This window comes from Oryza sativa, chromosome 3 (genome assembly GCF_034140825.1).
Source record: "Oryza sativa Japonica Group chromosome 3, ASM3414082v1".
Classification (NCBI taxonomy): Eukaryota; Viridiplantae; Streptophyta; class Magnoliopsida; order Poales; family Poaceae; genus Oryza; species Oryza sativa.
In genome coordinates this window covers 1175613-1194587 of record NC_089037.1, presented here as the reverse complement: position 1 = coordinate 1194587, position 18975 = coordinate 1175613, and the positions used below count along the sequence as shown (strand labels likewise).

At 48.7% G+C, this 18975-nt stretch overlaps 2 protein-coding genes and 1 non-coding gene across 3 annotated transcripts; all 3 read left to right on the top strand.

Annotated features, from left to right (window-relative positions):
- The first annotated feature begins 4853 nt into the window (after positions 1 to 4853).
- On the top strand, positions 4854 to 5327 carry LOC112938359 (uncharacterized). The gene is made up of 3 exons (XR_010740423.1): positions 4854 to 4980; positions 5096 to 5196; positions 5282 to 5327. It is a non-coding gene; the product is annotated as an uncharacterized protein (transcript).
- Positions 5328 to 6744: 1417 nt separating this feature from the next.
- LOC4331438 (peroxidase 5) lies at positions 6745 to 8403 on the top strand. The gene is made up of 4 exons (XM_015776959.3): positions 6745 to 7011; positions 7127 to 7315; positions 7388 to 7553; positions 7859 to 8403. Exons 1-4 carry the CDS (start codon positions 6799 to 6801, stop codon positions 8257 to 8259), a joined length of 969 nt encoding a protein of 322 aa, XP_015632445.1. The 5' UTR covers positions 6745 to 6798; the 3' UTR covers positions 8260 to 8403.
- Positions 8404 to 10703: 2300 nt separating this feature from the next.
- Positions 10704 to 14564, top strand: LOC4331437 (peroxidase 5). Its single transcript, XM_015776958.3, has 3 exons — positions 10704 to 11092; positions 11693 to 11881; positions 13707 to 14564. The coding sequence occupies exons 1-3, from the start codon at positions 10865 to 10867 to the stop codon at positions 14283 to 14285; spliced, it is 996 nt and encodes a 331-aa protein (XP_015632444.1). The 5' UTR covers positions 10704 to 10864; the 3' UTR covers positions 14286 to 14564.
- Positions 14565 to 18975: the final 4411 nt, after the last annotated feature.

Below are 18975 nucleotides of genomic sequence, written 5' to 3'. Positions count from 1 at the left end.
CTTGGGCCGCCTTCTCGGGCCGGCCGGCCCGTTAAGTTCGGCCGAGCCGCCCCCTTTCTCTCGGGCCGCGCCCTAGCCGCCCGAGGGAAGTCTAATTCCCCTCCCTCCTTCTTTTCTTTTCTTTTCTTTTCTTTTCGAAAAGGATTTAAATAAATCCTTTTTCCTTTAGACCAAAAATCCAATAATCTTAGAAATTTAATATCTTCCCAACCGTAAGTACGTTTTACTCCGTTCAACTTCCAAAATTCCTCAAATCCTAAGATCTACCTAATGGCATGCTTAGAGGTCAATAATAGGGCCTTATTTTCGCCGTTTGCTGTGTTGTCCCGTTTCGCGTGTAGTTTCGGAGCCCGAAGATCCGCAGTGCGAGGATTTCGAGGATCAAGCTCAAGATCTCGAGCAAAGCAAGTCACCTTTGATCATCTTGCACCTATAATTTAAATCTAAGTATTTCTTTTCCGCAAATATTGCATGAATAGGATTTACACAAGTAATTCGGCCGCGGCTTGCGAAACGGCCTGCCGGCCCCAATCCTAATTGCTGCAATTACCCTCCTTGAATTATTGAACACTTAAACCTCCTTGTTAACTGTTGTGCTTCGATGCACGGGCCTTCGGGTACGCGCATCAGAACACCCCCCCTCAAAATATAAAATATCCAACCATGGGTAAAACTTGGGTATTACAAAAGACTTGGAAAACCCGACACCTGGGTCGGTGCTTGCGAACTAAATGAATTTCCAAAATCGCGGACTGGGGAACGTACCGGGTATACAGTCTCCCGCTCTTGCACTTAAGGACCGTTTCCTTGGAATTTCATCCGAACATAAGACAAGTACGACCACATGGGTGGAATGGGACACCCCTGGCTGAGTAACTAGCTAATCGGGGGAGCCATGATGCCAAGAGACATGTGGATTCAACGGGGTGGTGTTGGGGAGAACCCCCGGGTTTCCTGGCACAGTATGGTCTGGGACCTAATCTGGTGTTGGTCTGGGACCCCTCTCGTTGGCATATGGTGAACCTGTGTCGGCTTTCGAAATGCCTTGTCATGAAAGCCCTTAGGTCACCAGACGTGGCCGTTCTACACGGGCTGGGTGATTCGGGTTAGTAATGTCGTGTGGGTAAAGTGTACCCTCTCTGCAGAGGTTATCAAACTGTTCGAACAGCCGTGCCCACAGTCATGGGTGGATGTGAGGTGATTCCTAGCGTAGTTTTGTTTGACTACTGCTTTGTGGAATTTGCTGATGTGGTTTGGGTTCGATGTTTGGAAAATCTGCGGCTGCTGGGATCAGCCAGGCCCGGGTGGCCGTTTGAAAGCTGTTGGCCGGATGCCAACCTTGATCAATTCAAAAGACTGATACCTTGTACATACTCCGGCCAGACGAGACACACTGTCCCATCCGTGTCGTTTGAGAAGCACTCACTTAGTTGTTTCAGAAAAGAGTTTAAATAAAATCAATTGCAAAAACAACAACCTTTCCTTGAAGCCTGCATTAAACACTTAATTCCCATGGCTTGCTGAGTACTCACCCTTGCTCTATATAAATATTCCCCCCCCAGTTGCTGAAGAAGATGAAGCGGATCCCGCTGACGAGGAGTTCTTCCAGGAGCAAGTCGGCTACAATGAGTTTTAGGGTTTCGGCCTAGTTCCCAAGTCGCGCCTGTGATGTTTGGTCCAAGTCTTGGCTTCCGCTTTCCCTTTTGTAATGCAGTTGTGAGCTCGGGATCTGTCCGCAGCCCAACATGACTGTACTCCTACTCTATAATAAAGAGACCGCCGTTGCTGTGATATTCTGTCTTCCTGTGATACCAGCACTGTTTCCTGGGACTGGTATCGATTAACAGGTTAATTTGGAGCGTCACGGGCTAGCTCCGCTCGGGGCTAGTTCGGGGCGTGACAGATCTTGATGTTGATTTAGATTATATAAGATATCCACTACTCTATGAAACTTCCAGCGGCTTGATTGTCTAGATATTGTTCTTCTTTTCATACTTAATGCTGCATTAGTTGAGTTTGATCTATTAAGTCGTGTTTAGAATACCAATCTCTAGCATGCCTTCTAGTTGCCGATTAGGGTAGTATCGGAGTTTCAGCCGATCTTATCTGATTTAACCATATTCGCTCTATATGCTTCAGTGACATGTTAAATCCGCCCTTTATGTCAAGATTTTATTGCATTTAAGTATATTAAGTTTTTGTTTGATATATTATATTTGTTTTAATATCCTGATATAGAGTAGTATCGGAGTATTAGTCGATACATGCTAGATCTATATGATCGGCTATGCTATAAACATATATAGTTCTGTTATTAGTATATATTTCGATCCAAGTGGTTTATACTGTCTCGGCATGGCGACCGATCTATCCCAATCACTTGATTTAAATATATATCGATATAAGAGCTATATATTGGTAATATCTACAGTCGATCGAGTAGGTTTAATTTTTTATTATCTATTTATAGTCGCCAATCGATTCACATATGACATCGGCTCAAAGATAAATGATATGTCATCGGCACTTAGCCGATCGGCTATCATTTATAGATTTAACCGCGATTTCTTTGTTTCTATTTCTTGTTGATTGCATGATCAAATCAACTGGCACGCTAACACACCCGAAGGCGAGCTTTGGACCTGCACTGGAGTTAAGCAGATCTCCCAGGCCTCGTGTTTTATGTCAACAGGGGGCGGAGGAGGAGAAGGGAAGGATGGAGGAAATTCGTCGCTGGCGAGGTGGGGGTGATGGTGGTGGAAAAATGCCGCGGGCGGAGGCCGTGGACGGCGACGTGGCGTGCCCGCGGCCGACCCCCTCCTCCACACCAGCTTCTCCCGCGGTGCCAGCTCTCTCCGCCGTGACCGCGGACGCAGTAGCGTCACAGTGTATTGCTTAGCAAGGAGACGGCAAGTGACGGAGAGGGAAGCGGGGAGGCCAGCGGCGAGTGATAGGGAGGGAGGAGACAGGGCCGGTGGGGTGGTACGGCGGCGGCTCCCAAGTGGCGGCGCGTGGGCTCAGTGCTGGCCGAGCTCGCCGACCTCCCCGCCCCCCTCGTGCGGGCGGCCCGGGGAGGGTGGGTCAACTCGGGGCAGTAGGGCGGCTAGCGATGGGCGGCGGGGTGGCATGGCGACACGGCGGCGGCGAGCCGGGCACAGCCACGCAGGACCTCGATGGTCGAAGCCGAAGCCACGAAAGGCCCGCACCGAGATCGACTCGACGACGCCGCCATCAGCCGTCGGCGATGGCGACGCGCGGCTGTGGCCGGCGGGGGAAGCGGACGAGCTGACACCGCCGACACGCCTCATGCCAGCTCTGTCGTGCCGCTGTTGTGCTACGTCCTCCCAAGCCTGTCTGACCCTAAGCTCGCCCGCGTGGCCTCTAGCTTCCTCTCGACCTCCGACTCCGCAAGAAGGGCAGCGTTGGCCCTCATCGTCGCCAGTGAGCTCGTAGGAACTCGAGGCATCTAGCGTTGGAGGCTTGCCTCGACCTCCCGGCGAGCCAAGCGGCGTCGCGTCGATGCGCCACCCAGCGTCGTAAGCAAGGGGGAAGGGGGAAAAGGGTGAAAAGGGTAGACTAAGTTGTTTCACTGACATGTGGGACCCACGTGGGTCCCACGTTGACTTAGCTGCCACGTCAGACAAAACCGGGGTTAAAATCACCCGAGGACCTAAAGTGATCCGGTTTTGTAAGTTGAGGGATGACGTATATCTGGTTTTGCGGTTGGGGATGATTTTGTAATCCGATGACAAGTTGAGGGACTTTCGATGTACTTTTTCCACTATGATATGGGTCTAAAAAGGCCCACGTAACAGTCACTAGGCCTAGTTAGGTTACCACGCCAAAGTGGGCCTGGATGGCCCAGCCCATGTTCGTATAACGTACTAGTCAACCAGCCCACGGCCCCTCTCCGTTTTGTCCTCTACGGCTCTACGCCACTACGTGCAGACTTACCTAGTTGTACATAACAATCTCGATCGTTTTGCTACGGCGTTGAGGCCGGAACGGAGCCGGTCGTCGCCGGAAAGAAACCTACTCGTAGCTGCTCTGGTTTCCTCCCTACGTTCGACCCGGAAACGAACACCACAAGATCAGAGAACCTTCCTCAATTATTAACCATCCTGTTCTTCACTGAAGGATGATCAGACGAAAAACTCGTAGAGTTTACATCGCGGATTGCACATGGCGCGTCCACTTCTTCCGATCACGTACCAGCACGCGGGTATCTTCATCAACATCTCAACCTTCTTCTTTTCTTTTTAACCTTTGCATCCGACTGACGATGTGCTAATGACGATGATCATCGATCATCAGCGGCGTCTTCCCCATTGGAGCAATGGATGAAGCGGTTCGAGGAGGCGGAGAGGCTCGTGGCCGACGTCGTCGAGAGGATCGCGGAGAGGGAGTCCGTCTCGCCGTCGCTGCCGCAGGAGCTGCAGCGGCGAACCGCCGAAATCAGGAGGAAAGTCGCGATTCTCGAGACCAGGCTTGACATGATGCAGGAAGACCTTTCTCAACTCCCAAACAAGCAACGCATGTAAGTAGTTAAGCAAGCCACACGTGATATTGCAATTGGACGATAGTATATTGATCAAATTGGCCTAAACGTAACGTTAATTTTGTTTGCTTAAACCTGGCAGAAGCCTGAAAGAGTTGAACAAGCTAGCAGCCAAGCACTCCACTCTGAGCTCCAAGGTGAAGGAGGTTGGCGCTCCGTTCACCCGGAAGCGCTTCTCCAATAGGTGAATTTGCAAGCTTATATACTCCACTAGTTTAACCGCTTGCAGCTTCAGCTGAGTTCCAACAAGTCTGAACTCTGAACTTTACGATGAAACACTTCTTCCTACTTGTGTCTTTCTGAATCTTTATTTAGGAGCGACCTGCTTGGACCGGACGACAACCACGCAAAGATCGATGTAAGCAGCATTGCCAATATGGACAACCGTGAGATCATTGAGTTGCAGAGGAACGTTATTAAAGGTAAGAGAGGATATACCTTTTTTCTTCCCTTCTCGTCTGGCGTCAGCACGTACGTGTGCTGCTCCATGTAATGTACAGGTGTTCAGTGACTGAACTTCTCTGAATTATGATGCAGAGCAAGACGACGAATTGGACAAGCTGGAGGAGACGATAGTCAGCACCAAGCACATTGCGCTGGCGATCAACGAAGAGTTGGATCTGCACACTAGGTTGATTGTAAGTATCTCAGTAGCTCCTATTTGTAAGCATCGTTTCTGAATTAACTTGGTTCCTATACTAATGCCTTTTACAAACGTTGCAGGATGACTTAGACGAGAAAACAGAAGAGACAAGCAACCAGCTTCAGGTGATCCACCGTGCCTGTTGTTTGATTCTACAGATGCCCGCATATATTTATCTCATCTTTCTAAGATAAGCTAGCTAACATGTCGTTTCGTGTTTGTATGTACAGCGTGCGCAGAAAAAGTTGAAATCTGTAACAACACGCATGAGGAAAAGCGCTTCCTGCTCATGCCTTCTCCTGTCGGTTATTGCAGTTGTAATTCTTGTAGCTCTATTATGGGCTCTCATCATGTACTAGTAATAGTGTCACAAAGACATCAAAAGAAGGCATCAACGCGTTATGAATACGCAGAAGATACATAACAGTGCTCTAGTCTGAATCCAACCAAACAGGTCTGCATTCTTCAGAAAAGGGGGTGAAATGATCTTGTAAGTTGTAAGTTGGTGGACTATTGTCACCATCACTCACATGCATTTTACAATCTTGGCCACATCCACATGTGCAGTACTTTACAAAACCTATAGGATGCCCTATCCCTGCAGGACGATCTCATTTGTGTTCCTATTTTACAGGTCAAAGAAACGTACGCCCCAGTGCCCCACTAGCATAAAAACTATCACACTTGTGCTGCCCTTCACCGATCCCTGCCCTATGACATGCCCTGCAAAGGGCAAAACTACCTCGATCAGCACCATTTGCACGCTTAACCACATGATGGCTGCCATTTTTATATCCAAGCCTCTAGAACTCCATGCACGTTCGGTTCTGTCCCTAGCACATGAGACAACTAGCCGGATGCCTTGACCGATCTTGAAGCAACTGCAGTTTTTAATCCTCGCAGGCACTGTCCCAGTTTAAAATCCCTCATCCGAGTAATCTCCTATCCCTTGGTAACAATGACAAATTAATTTACAACGCCACTCGTTTAGTGGTTCAGTGGTCACTACTACAATGGCACCAAACAACAGATGGTCAATCGCAAGTCGCAGCCAGGGTTAAACCTATCAGTTTAGCCGATTTGATCGGTGCTCACCGAAATACCGAAATTTCTGAAATTTTGAGCAAAATTTAGTTGAATTTGAATAAATATTACCAAAATTCATGGAAAAATTAAAAAATTTCGGCCGAAATAATATCGTATCGGAGGGGTCTGAAATGACCGAAATTTCCAACCCTGGTCGCAGCAGCTGTTTTACCGGCTAGTTTTTTGCACACATCGCACCAAATATCCCAAAGCCCTGCCTGCCTGAAAATCTTGGCCATGTTTCTAGCTACAGGCCTTCACATGGCTGCCTGAAAGCTTGTCTGCGCATGCCTGTCAGTGTCAGTGAATATTACTAGTAGTAGAAGCAGTTGATAAGAACATGTAGACTGGTTAGTCCACTGCAGTGACCAATGTTCATTTACTAGTTATTGGGGTTCTTCTTCAGATCATTTGCTAGCCTCCTAGCTATAAATTTGTCCACATTGTTCAGATCTTTGACGCATTATTCAGCTGCCTATAGTAGTAGCTAGCTAGGTGAGATCGAGGGGCAATGGAGTTGGTGGTGGCGGTAGCAGGTGCAGTAGTCGTGGCACTGAGCTTGTGCATTGGAGGTGTGCAAGGTCAGCTCCAGGTAGGGTTCTACGACCAATCGTGCCCCCAGGCCGAAGTGATTGTGAGAGACGAGGTCGGCAAGGCCGTGAGCGCCAACGTTGGCCTCGCCGCCGGCCTTGTCCGGATGCACTTCCATGACTGCTTCGTCAAGGTCGATCCCAATAAACCAATCTCTAATTCGATCTCTCCTTTATATTGTTCAATTCATTCCGGGGAAATGGGATCAATCAGCTGATCGAGATGGTTGATCGATGAACTGTTTTTAGGGATGTGACGCGTCGGTTTTGCTGGATTCGACGGCGAACAGCACGGCGGAGAAGGACGCGATACCGAACAAGAGCCTGAGGGGGTTCGAGGTGGTGGACAGCGCCAAGCGGCGGCTGGAGAGCGCGTGCAAGGGGGTGGTCTCCTGCGCGGACATACTCGCCTTCGCCGCCAGAGACAGCGTCGTGCTGGTACGCAGCTAGCTCTTTCACGGTGGCTGCGAATTTGTTTTTAACTTGCATACGGTCGGTGGTGGACGGCAGGCCGGCGGCACCCCGTACCGCGTTCCGGCCGGGAGGAGGGACGGCAACACCTCCGTGGCGTCCGACGCGATGGCCAACCTGCCCCGTCCCACCTCAGATGTGGCCCAACTCACACAAAGTTTCGCCACTCATGGGCTTTCCCAGGACGACATGGTCATCCTTTCAGGTACAGGTCCATATAAAAGCCCACATAGGTCAACTTGTTAATGACAGCCCACTATTCAATTCAGCCCAACTTCTGGAATTCTCATAAGGCCCAGGCGAATAGGCAATAAATTAAGAACTTATTAGCCCCACAAATAATCTAATCTAAAATTCGCTGTTAGTTTGAACTCAAGATATTAGAATGGTACTTAAGTCACTATAAATATTAGGCTACATGCATATCCACCACTCTTCTTCTCGAAAAGATTTATTTTTTTCTTTTTTTTAACAAACAATATTTTTCTCTCTGTGTTTTTTTTTAATCAGGGGCGCACACGATAGGGGTGGCGCATTGCAGCTCGTTCAGCTCGAGGCTGTACGGGTACAACTCCAGCACGGGGCAGGACCCGGCGCTGAACGCGGCGATGGCGTCGCGGCTGTCGCGGAGTTGCCCGCAGGGGAGCGCCAACACGGTGGCCATGGACGACGGCAGCGAGAACACGTTCGACACCAGCTACTACCAGAACCTCCTCGCCGGCCGCGGCGTCCTCGCCTCCGACCAGACGCTCACCGCCGACAACGCCACCGCCGCGCTCGTGGCGCAGAACGCCTACAACATGTACCTCTTCGCCACCAAGTTCGGCCAGGCCATGGTCAAGATGGGCGCCATCCAGGTGCTCACCGGCAGCGACGGCCAGATCCGCACAAACTGCAGGGTTGCAAACTGAGCTAGGCCTCGCTTGCTGAACAACAACATTTTTGAAGCCTCTACTTGTTCCTATCATCAGAGTTTTTGTTCTTCTTTTGTCTCTATGCTTTAATTTGTCAAACGGCAAAAATTCAATGGAATTACGCATTGGTTTTGAACTAAATTATCCAACCATTACGCGTGAGATATTCATTGCTCTTTGGAATTTGGACAGTACAGTGAGGCACGAGAGATTAGCAGACATGCAAGCTCACAGGTTCTCGAAGCTCTGCTAAAAAAATCCTGCGAAGCCATGGCGCGTTGCCTGGAAATACAGGGGAAAAAAGTGTTTTTTATTTAGCTGGTGAATGCATGGATCGGCGCCACACGCTGCGTACACACTTTTAGTCATGTGCCAAGCAAAATTGAAAGCCAACCTAACAATCTAATCTAGCAATCGCAATTTTTTATGTTGAACCGGACACTGAATATTGATAAGGCTGAGACTTTCTACGAACAATTGTTAGTTATTGGCCGTAAAGTTGATGCTGGCGAAAAGAGGCAACAGGCCTGCAAATGCAATGCAACCAAAGCAGAGCCAACTTTGATATCAAGATGGAAGAACAAACAAAAGGAGGACTTAGTGGTTCGCCCGAGTACAAGACGAGTCTAAGGAAATAATACTTCTGAATCCTGATACCGGTATTAATGAAGTATGGTAGTGATCATGCAAGCAATTCGATTAGTACTGTTACTGATTAAGCAAACTGCTGAAAAAGATATTTCTTCTACAGTGCTGGTACTGATTTATGCAACCTCACTTTATCATGGCTTCTCAAATTGAGGTCAAAGCGACAGCAGTCCATGCTGGATTGATTGGTAGGCTATAAATTGCCAGGTTTCTTTGCGCGATTTATGCATCCAGCTTCTACCAAACACGACTACCTGCATGGCTGCATCTGCATGCATGTGCAGGCAGTACCACCCCTACTCATCCATCTGGTAGGTAGCAGTTAACAGAGGGGATTTATCCCTTTTTTTTCCAGGTAGATAAACACGTTTCTGAATGCTAAAGAAGCTTGAACTCGAATTATTCTGACAGTGAAGTTTTGTCCTGAAACAGCCTAAGGAATGTTCCTACTTTCTTCAGTTATTATTGGTTAATTACTGCATGCAACTTCACCCAAATCTGCAGGGCCCTGCGTTTATACTTCATGATGTACTATGATTCCTTTGGGTAAAGCTAACCGAACAGATCCAAACGTAGTGTCACACCATTAAGCTTTAATGGTGCGAGTGAAGAAAAGGGTTTCAGGCTAAGGTAGCTTCTCCTTAACGTGGAAGCCATCGTGCAAGAATCTGGCTTTGAGTTGTCTGTCGTCTGCACTGCCCTAACGAACCGCACTATACCAGTACAGTTAGTCCTTTTTCTCTTGTTAACCACTGCCAGAAAACCTGATAGCGATCATGCATGTGGAAGCAAGGAGGACCCAGTTTGTAAGTAGGAGTAGCACGCATGAGTCAAACGAAGCAATCGATTAGGATGATGCCTGTGGATTCCGTGAAGTGTAACTAGCTGGCAACGAAGAGCTTGGGCAGCAGCATTCCGCGTAGCTGACGCTATTTTGCGTACCGGATGCAACTAATGGGAGAGATGACAATAATAGTAGAACACTACAAACTGAAGCAACCCCAACATTTTTAGTACAAACCGACCACGCTACGGTGCGTTCCGGAGGACACGGTTGGCTTGTTCTGAAGTGTGATATAGCGAAATTTATAGGAGTACTTAAGTTTGGATCAGGAGTGTGCTGGAAGCAGGGCACATCCAGCCATTTCTTCCAGACCGTCAGTTTCACATCCCAATCGTTAAATGTTCAGGTAATAAAGTCGCAAAATTCACAAGCTCAAAACAGCAGACGTGATTCCGAGGGACCTCTGTCTTGAAACATCCATTGTCCCATCATTTACTTTAGCAATAATCGCATGCTGATGTAGTACTACTACTCCAGGGCCCAGATTTGCATGGGGACAACTGACAAGGTGAGAACAGAGAAGAAAGTTCCAAGCTACAGAAGAAGAAAAGAAAACAAATAAGAGTCGTTCTCATCATCTCAAATGCCAGCTCAGCCCAACATGCACCCTGCCCGCGGTTTTCCTGTAACATAACATGTGTTCTGCTTGACTGCTTGTTGCTACTGCAGTGCACTGCCTATCAATATCCAGTTCAAATGCTCAATTACCCTCGGGTTAGTATTTACAGGAGAATGCAGATGAAGACCAAAAGCCTGGAGCATTTTTTACAGTCCAAAAATCAAAGTTGTTTCTTTGCAATGCCTTTCTATCGCCTCCACTCAATCATGCTCGCCCCCAAAAGGGCACCACCCCAATTGGCACCATGCATCTCGCTCCCCCACTTCACCCCCCACATGTCGTCTCTCGCTCTCACGCCTATAAAACCACCTCGAGTCCCACCACCTCATCACCATCCTTAACCGAGAAGCATAGCTCGCTTCCACGCAAGATTAAAAGCTGCCCCTCTTGCTGCTGCAGACTGCAGTCCTGCAAGATCAGCGCCTGAAGCAAGAAGCGAAGAATCAAACGAGAGCCTAGCAGCGTAGCAGATCGATCGATCGATCGATATTATGGAGGCGCGAGGAAGCAGAGGAATGCGGCTGTGGCTCCTGTCCGTGGCGGTGATGGCCATGGCGATGGCGACGAGGTCGCAGGCGCAGCTGCAGGTCGGGTACTACGACACGCTGTGCCCGGCGGCGGAGATCATCGTGCAGGAGGAGGTCAGCAAGGCGGTGTCCGGGAACCCCGGCATGGCCGCCGGCCTCGTCCGTCTCCACTTCCACGACTGCTTCGTCAGGGTCAGTACAGTAACTAATAGTAACTTATTACACCACCAAATTCGGTTCCTCCATTAATGAGACCACGTATACTAGCTTGTTGGGGATGTGAAGCTAATTAAGCTAGAGATAGATGCCTTTGCAAAGTTGCAACTGCATATATGCGGCGGCTGCACATACAAGTGTTTTTTTGAGTGATCCAATGGTTGCAACGTGATGTCACTGTGGGGATGTGCTTCGCTTGCATATGGAGCCTCTGCATCTCTTTTGCCGCGCACCCTGCTCTGCTTCGTCCGTTTCTCGCGTATGTAGTACTGTACTTAATTTTACTGCGAGGATGATAAGCCGATCGAGGTAGGGGAATAATGCACGCACGGTAGATTGCTGCACCGTGTCTGCACCTGCACGGAACGATGGGATACTCTGGAACCATGACAGCTAGAAATCGCTCGTTCATGTTTGCCATCTGGCATCCCCTGTTTTATCCTAGCATCCAAAACATTAGTACAGTGCTACAGTCAATCAATCAAGCACGTAGTACCTGTGTTACCTAATTTACTGCATTCGTTTTGACATGTGGTGCACGTAATAGCGAGACACCTGAATTCCTTGTGGATGCAGGGGTGCGACGCGTCGGTGCTGCTGGACTCGACGCAGGGGAACAGGGCGGAGAAGGACGCGCCCCCGAACACGAGCCTCCGCGGCTTCGAGGTCATCGACAGCGCCAAGTCCCGCCTCGAGACGGCCTGCTTCGGCGTCGTCTCCTGCGCCGACGTCCTCGCCTTCGCCGCCCGGGACGCCCTCGCGCTGGTACGTACGTTTTCTTCTGCTCCATTGAATTACCAGCTGCTTCCTCCGGCGCATCACTGCTAGTGCTTGCTACTTGCCCGTGCGGGTACAAGTCGGGGGGGATCACAACGCGCACGGCGCACGGTTGATTCGTCGGTGGATTGGGTGATTTGCGAGTGATAGATAGATAGATCGAGCCTGGAATATAAAACCGGTCGGGCCCTACACGGATTGCCCCAACTTTCGTTCTATCTTTCTCCAAAAGCTGACGCTGAAAGTAGTTGTACTCCGACTGGCAGTAGGAACTTACTCTGTTCTTCTCCTTTCCGATCGATGCTGCCGGCCCGACCCGGCGTAGAATGGGAGGTGATTCATTGCCGATGCTTTTCTGGAAGCAACGCACCACGGCGGCATCACGCACGATATGTGCCGATGCCGCGATGCGACTGCAGGAGAAGCAGAGGCCGCTCTTTTTCTTTTGTTTTGGTTGGTTCACGTATAATGAGCCCGTTGTCTGCACGGACCCACCGGTCGGTGTCCGTATCAGCGTCACATGGCCGTGTCGCCCTCACACAGGTTAAGGAAAAGAGAGCCTTTGCTTTCCAAAATCGATCATCTTTTGGGGATGCGCCAAAAGAATGGAGATTAAGTAATCCAATCTGATCGTGGGATCATGGCACTTGGCACACTAATAAAGTTCACTTTAACCCTCTGGGGGTGATGAACAGTTATTTTAGGAGGCTGGTGTGATGGGCCAACTCCAATCATTCCTAATCTAGCTTTGCTCCGATCTCCATGCAAACAAATCGTAAACTGTATCGCCATGCAATTCAGTGTAGAAGGAAGTTGAGACATCGATCGGAGCAAAATTATGGAGTACTAGTACTAGTACGTTCGTATGATTATATTGATTCAGTTGGACTAAATTTGATTATTACTGACGCCACAACGGTAAAGTAGGAGCATTACGACATGATATATACGGTCAGCAGGTTTAGAACCATTTTTTGTGTTACATGTGTTTTTTAAATGAACATTACTGATCATACGACCGTTGCAGTTTCATATTGTTCAAGTTGACATATTCTGAACAAGTAGTCAAAGATTCCTCACTAGTGGTAAGTCAATGGAGTATACAGTATATACCACCACGTCAATAATTCACAACCGACCAAATGCATGTATTTTCCAAATAGACACTAGCATATTTATCAATTTATGAACTCCAAATGGTGCTCTGTTAAGACCGTTATACTGAAACTTCAGCTGGAGCTGGAAACAACACATAGATGATGCGTATGCGTGTGCATAACCTTTCACATCATCACATGATGAAAAAGACATATACCTGCAAAAAGCAACGCTAGTGAGTAGTGACGACTCCAGCCCTCTCCGGTATCAATCAGGATTACATTAGGGGATAACCAAAGAGGAAATTAAATACCGAAAGCTACGAGGAGGGGTTTAATTCTGGGGGCAGGATGAGCAAGTGGGACGGATAGTTTACGTGGATTCGTCTCACGCCCATGTGGCCGGCACGCCCATCGGTCCACAACACCACATGCCATGGATCGATCGGTTTAGTTTGTCCCCATTCCCTCCCGTTGTGCGGCCCATGCGTCCCCCCGCCGCTTCACCACCAACCCAATCAACCATGTGCCGCGTCTAACTAACTCGAGAACACAAACCACTGTACGGTTTCCATCCCTAATCTACATGTTTCCGTGTATCACATGGATATAGGTACACCGCTGATGCACGAGCCAAGATGACAGCAGCTAAAATTATACTTTTAGTACAGTTTTTGAGAAACAGAGTAACAATTGGCGTGCGTGTGTACGTGCAGGTGGGAGGGAACGCGTACCAGGTGCCGGGGGGGAGGAGAGACGGCAACGTGTCGGTGGCGCAGGAGACGAACGGGAACCTGCCGCCGCCGTCGGCGAACGTGGCGCAGCTGAACCAGATGTTCGGCGCCAAGGGGCTCACCCAGGCGGAAATGGTGGCACTGTCGGGCGCGCACACCATCGGCGTGTCGCACTGCAGCTCCTTCAGCAACCGCCTCTACTCGTCGGGCCCCAACGCCGGGCAGGACCCCAGCATGGACCCCAGCTACGTCGCCGCGCTGACGACGCAGTGCCCGCAGCAGCAGGGGCAGCCCGCGGCGGGGATGGTGCCCATGGACGCCGTCACGCCCAACGCCTTTGACACCAACTACTACGCCGCCATTGTCGCTAACCGGGGATTGCTCAGCTCCGACCAGGCGCTCCTCGCCGACCAGACCACCGCCGCGCAGGTCGTCGGCTACACCAACAACCCGGACTCGTTCCAGACCGACTTCGCCGCCGCCATGGTCAAGATGGGCTCCATCGGCGTGCTCACCGGCAACGCCGGCACCATCAGGACAAACTGCAGGGTGGCCAGCTGATCGATCGACCTAAGCATGATGTATAGCTCGTGGCAGGCTTGTGTGAGTTGGGATTGTGATGAGATTAAATTGAAAATTGTACGTACGACGACGTAGCTAGCTAGATAGAGTGTTGTAAACTTATTTGTTTGATCATTCATTTGGTCTCTCTGTATTACGTGCTAGCTAGCTCAATTAGCTTGCTCGTGCGTCCCTTCTCCCCTCTTCCCGTAGATTATTTTACTCTGCACTCTGTACTTCTCTGTGACATTATAGTGACAATATAGTTTTATTGTTCCATCTTTTAACCTCTGCATGTACATGCTGCGAATAGAAAGCCAGAATAAGAAACCTATTTAAGCTCCAACTTTTAAATTTAGTTTCATGAGTTGGGTCTAAAGTGGAGTTATGGAGCAGGTTAAACCCGACTCCATCTCTCTAATTCATCCTATGAGAGCACTTTACTCATCTCCATTCTCATTTCAGATGGAGTTGAAACTGTTTGGTTAGGCTATCTAGGAGATCTGGAGCTGGAGCTGTGACCTTAAGGGTCTGTTTGGCACAGCTCCAACTCCAGCTCCACCTTAGCTTAGCCAAACAGTTTCCGCTCCACCAAAAATGGAGCAGAGATAGGTGGAGCTCTCTCACAAAATGAACTAGAGAGGTGGAGCTAGGTTTAGGCAGCTTCACAACTCCACTACAGACCCAACTCCTGAAGCTAAATTTAGAAGTTTGAGCTCTACTAAACAGGCCTTAACTATCCACTGGCAAGTGGCAACCGCAGGGAGACATACGGGCATACATACGGCCTTGAGGCTTCAACCACGGGCCAATAGTGCTCGCTCGTGGATTCTTCTGTTAGTGTGGGCCTTTGGCGCGACATCTGTGGGCTTTGATTGTTACAGCCTGAGAAGGCCTCTACTATATGGCCCATAACAACGTGGCAAAATCTGGGCTTACGTTGAGCCCGAGCCTGCATGTCACATGGGCTACACACTGACGTGGGCTATGATTGTGGCGCTGGGCTGCAAAAATCCCCTTCCTCTTCAGCAGCCGACGCACGCAGAGATCGATCTCGTGAGCAGCGCCAGCGCATGAAGAGCAAGAAGACATCTCCCAAAGAAAAGATCATCGAACGAAGAGGAACTCAAGCAGGCAGAGGCAGGCGCAGAGAATCGAAGCAGCGGCAGCAGCAGGCCGGCTCGTCGGCCAGTCGGGCGGCAGCGTCAGCAGCAGCAGCATGCATGCGCCACGAGTTAAAAGGGGAATCTCCCACACCCACTACTCCTCACTCCCTGCCTGCCTGCAGCGTGCTGCGCTGCATATATGGCGAGAACGAAAAGCGCGTGTACTGGTCCAGGCTCCCCAAGAGCTAGCATATGCTGCTACTACTACCACTGCATTGCTGTGGCTACTGTTGCAGCGTGTCGCAGACTAGCAGTAGCACAGTGCCCCGCCATAATGCCCCGTGCCGATCTCCGTGACGCGTGCGCGCCCGTGCCGATGCCGATCTGCAATGTGTAGATAAAGATTTGTCGATTCGTCGTCGTCCTGAGATCAGGTAACAATGTAACATGCATGCTGCCGAGTACTACAAATATCTCTCGCAAGTCGCAATACAATTCTCATGCAGCTGGCCGGTGAAATGTCGCGTCGGCCGCCATCGTTGCAGACGTCCTAACTCCGTCCGCACAGGTATGGTACGGTGTACTGTACGAGAGATACGTACCCACAGGCGTACAGTGCCCCGCCCGCGGCTGCTTATTTTCGTGGCACAGTAGTATAGTTGGCTAGTCGCTACTGGAGTACTACACATTTCGCATGAGTGATCCAGAGATTTTTCAGAATAAATTTATTGTAAGGACGTTGTTGAAAGCTTAAGTCTAACAGTTGTGCTGGTGACACCACCAGATATTACCAAAAAAGAATAATTATTATATTGAGTTTTGATGGAATTTAAAGGCATGCATGCATAGTCGTCGAAGATTCTATATGCGCATGCCGGCCGTTTCTTTGCATCCTGATATCTCCTGTGTAGTTGTCAAAAAAGCAAAAGATAAATAGCTGCATGATGTGAACGGTATACAGTACTGTTCAGGTCAGGAAACATCTCCACACAAGGAACGCGCGCGATGACGGTAAGAGCAAGTTTAATAGCATAGCCAACTACTACCTCCAAATTATATATAGTCAATCTAATAACTAATTCGTACAATAGTTAACTATAAATATATACTACATCATTAATAATTGGTTCCACTTGTCATACACATATAACGTTTTAAAGTCCGTGCTGCTGTTGGCTATAAATTTGTAGCCTGTTTCTTTTCTCTCTTCTCTCTTATCTCCCCACATAAACTTGTAGCCGACTTATAGTCTATTATTGTACTTGGTCTAAATATATGCCCACCTGCTAGCTACAACCAGAAATTCAATGAAACCATACTATTAACTTTTGGACTTGAACGAGCAAAAGTATACCGGTATATAGTAGCTGACGAAATCCATCGACCGAACTGTACGTGTGTACATATTGGCCTCTACGACAAGTCGTGATCCAGACATTTTCATGCATGGCTGAAAATGTATGGCTATAAACGATTGCGTTTCTCTCTTCTCCACCATACAAGCACCAATCATACACATGCATATATAACTTGTTGAATCGATCACATCTGATCGAGATAAGCGAGTGGGGAGAGGGTCAGATGGACTTCGATTCTATTGTATAGAGAGTATCGAACAGATTAGATATATAGCTGCTGGGATGTTGATGACACGGAGACATCTCCCCCCTGCAGGAGATCCAGCTTATTTGCTAGCTCTCCCTCTGTTGACGCCAGTGGCCTGAGCTGATCAGCTGAAAGCTGCGTGTGTGGAAGCCATGCGTGCTGTAATTCCAACACCTACATCTGCAACAGTGTGCATGCGTGCTGCATATATGCTACTGAATTTTTTTCGTTTTCCTTTCACACGCTGCAGTTCGAGTCGCCATCGCTTCTTTTTGACCGGGCCTAACTCCATATCATCCATGCGTGCATAATAATGGAGGACTATAGTTTTTCCACTGGAATCATCTGGACCAATGTATTCAGGGTTCGCGATGATCCTTTTTCAGTTCGGACATGCGCTAACGGACAGTAAGCTGCATCATCATATGCATGCATGGTCGATCTACTAATCTGGCGATAAAGTGATTACATTCGATTCCGTGTTCTGGATGCTCCTAAGAGCAAGACTAATAATACAGCCGACTTGTTGGGTATAAGGTTCTTTGTAGCCTTCTTTCAGCTCACCCATATAATTTAGTTAGCTCTTTGCAATTAATATATGACTCACTTGTCTCTCTCACACAGTTTCTTGGTTCTTGTGTCTAAGCCGACTGTAAGTTTACAGCCCACTTCTTCTCTCTCTCATCTCTTTTTTCTTCCACTTCAGCATTTAGTCAGTTTATAGCCTACTATTATATTTGCTCTCAGAGGTTTCAAATTAATTTGGCTTGCGTGTTATCTGAGAACTTCGAGTGGTCGTTCATGGCTCATGTGGCGGCAGAAAACGGAGGGTTTCGCTGTCCTACACTAGTAGGGGTAGCTGGAACCTAAGCTTCCATATCCTGATCGATCCATCGGCTTCTCTGTGCTATCTTTTCTGGCCATTTGTTCCTATCTTTTCGATGGGACGTCGCTGTAAAGGAAGACTCGGATCTGGTTCGAAGTTTACTACAGTAACCAGCTTCAGGCAGGCATGGGGATTGGGGAGAGCTAGTAGATGTATGGCCGCCATCCCATCCAGGTGACGTGTCTGCAACTGCATCTAGGAGTAGGCCTCATCTTCTTTAGGCCCTGCGCTGCATGCATTTCGTGTCATTATATTTATGACCGCACACCATGCCACAAAAGGTGCCAGTAGGAGACTACTCTAGCTAAGGGTAGGTACAATAGCTGACTATAATCCAACTATAAACATATTTTAAAAAGATAAAAGATGAGAGAGAAGAGCAGCGGGCTACAGATTTGTAGCCCAGCTGCAGCACAGACTACAAGACACAGTGTGAGCATGACATGTGAGACCAGGTATTAATAGTGTAGTATATGTTTATGTGAGATCATTTTGTGTCCAATTTGTATCGTATTCATTGACGTGTTCTACATTTGTATGCCTCAATTGGTTGCGAAGCAGATGCAAGGATGCATCAAATCACTACAGTGCATGGGGAGATTGGGGACAAGGAGCGATGGGGAATGGATGGGCCAGAGAGCATTGCGTCGAGACCAGGAGGAGAACGCAGCGGTGAGGTGGATGGAGGCGTCACTGCCAACCAAGGGTTCGATGTGAGTTCCTCCTTTCCCCTCCGCTTTGTCCTCTGGTCATGCTCTGCAAGACGGATAATGGTGCAGTACGCGATGACGGTGAGCAACGTGGTGGTCCCGGTCCGGTGACGAGCTGCTTGAGCTGATGCATCGAGCTGGCATTTTTTTTATTCATTGACTATATATAGATGCTGGTTCTTAACTAATAACCGGCACCTACAACCTTTATAGGTGCCGATTTTGGAACTGGCACCTATACGGTTGAGAATAGGTGCCCCCAATTGGTTCTGGATAGGAATCTGACACCTATAGCCAATTCGCATCAATAGGGCGTCCTGAGTGATTTTACAATATTTTCATACAGATCATCAATTCGATTCTCGTTGGGATCGAACAATTAA

What these genes read in the sequence shown, in the direction of transcription:
- LOC4331438 (XM_015776959.3), top strand. Translation starts at nt 6,799, where the DNA reads ATGGAGTTGGTGGTGGCGGTAGCAGGTGCAGTAGTCGTGGCACTGAGC. An exon ending in TCCATGACTGCTTCGTCAAG is followed by an intron (nt 7,012 to 7,126) that starts GTCGATCCCAAT and finishes AACTGTTTTTAG; the next exon opens with GGATGTGACGCGTCGGTTTT. An exon ending in CCAGAGACAGCGTCGTGCTG is followed by an intron (nt 7,316 to 7,387) that starts GTACGCAGCTAG and finishes GGTGGACGGCAG; the next exon opens with GCCGGCGGCACCCCGTACCG.
- LOC4331437 (XM_015776958.3), top strand. Translation starts at nt 10,865, where the DNA reads ATGGAGGCGCGAGGAAGCAGAGGAATGCGGCTGTGGCTCCTGTCCGTG. An exon ending in TCCACGACTGCTTCGTCAGG is followed by an intron (nt 11,093 to 11,692) that starts GTCAGTACAGTA and finishes TTGTGGATGCAG; the next exon opens with GGGTGCGACGCGTCGGTGCT. An exon ending in CCCGGGACGCCCTCGCGCTG is followed by an intron (nt 11,882 to 13,706) that starts GTACGTACGTTT and finishes GTGTACGTGCAG; the next exon opens with GTGGGAGGGAACGCGTACCA.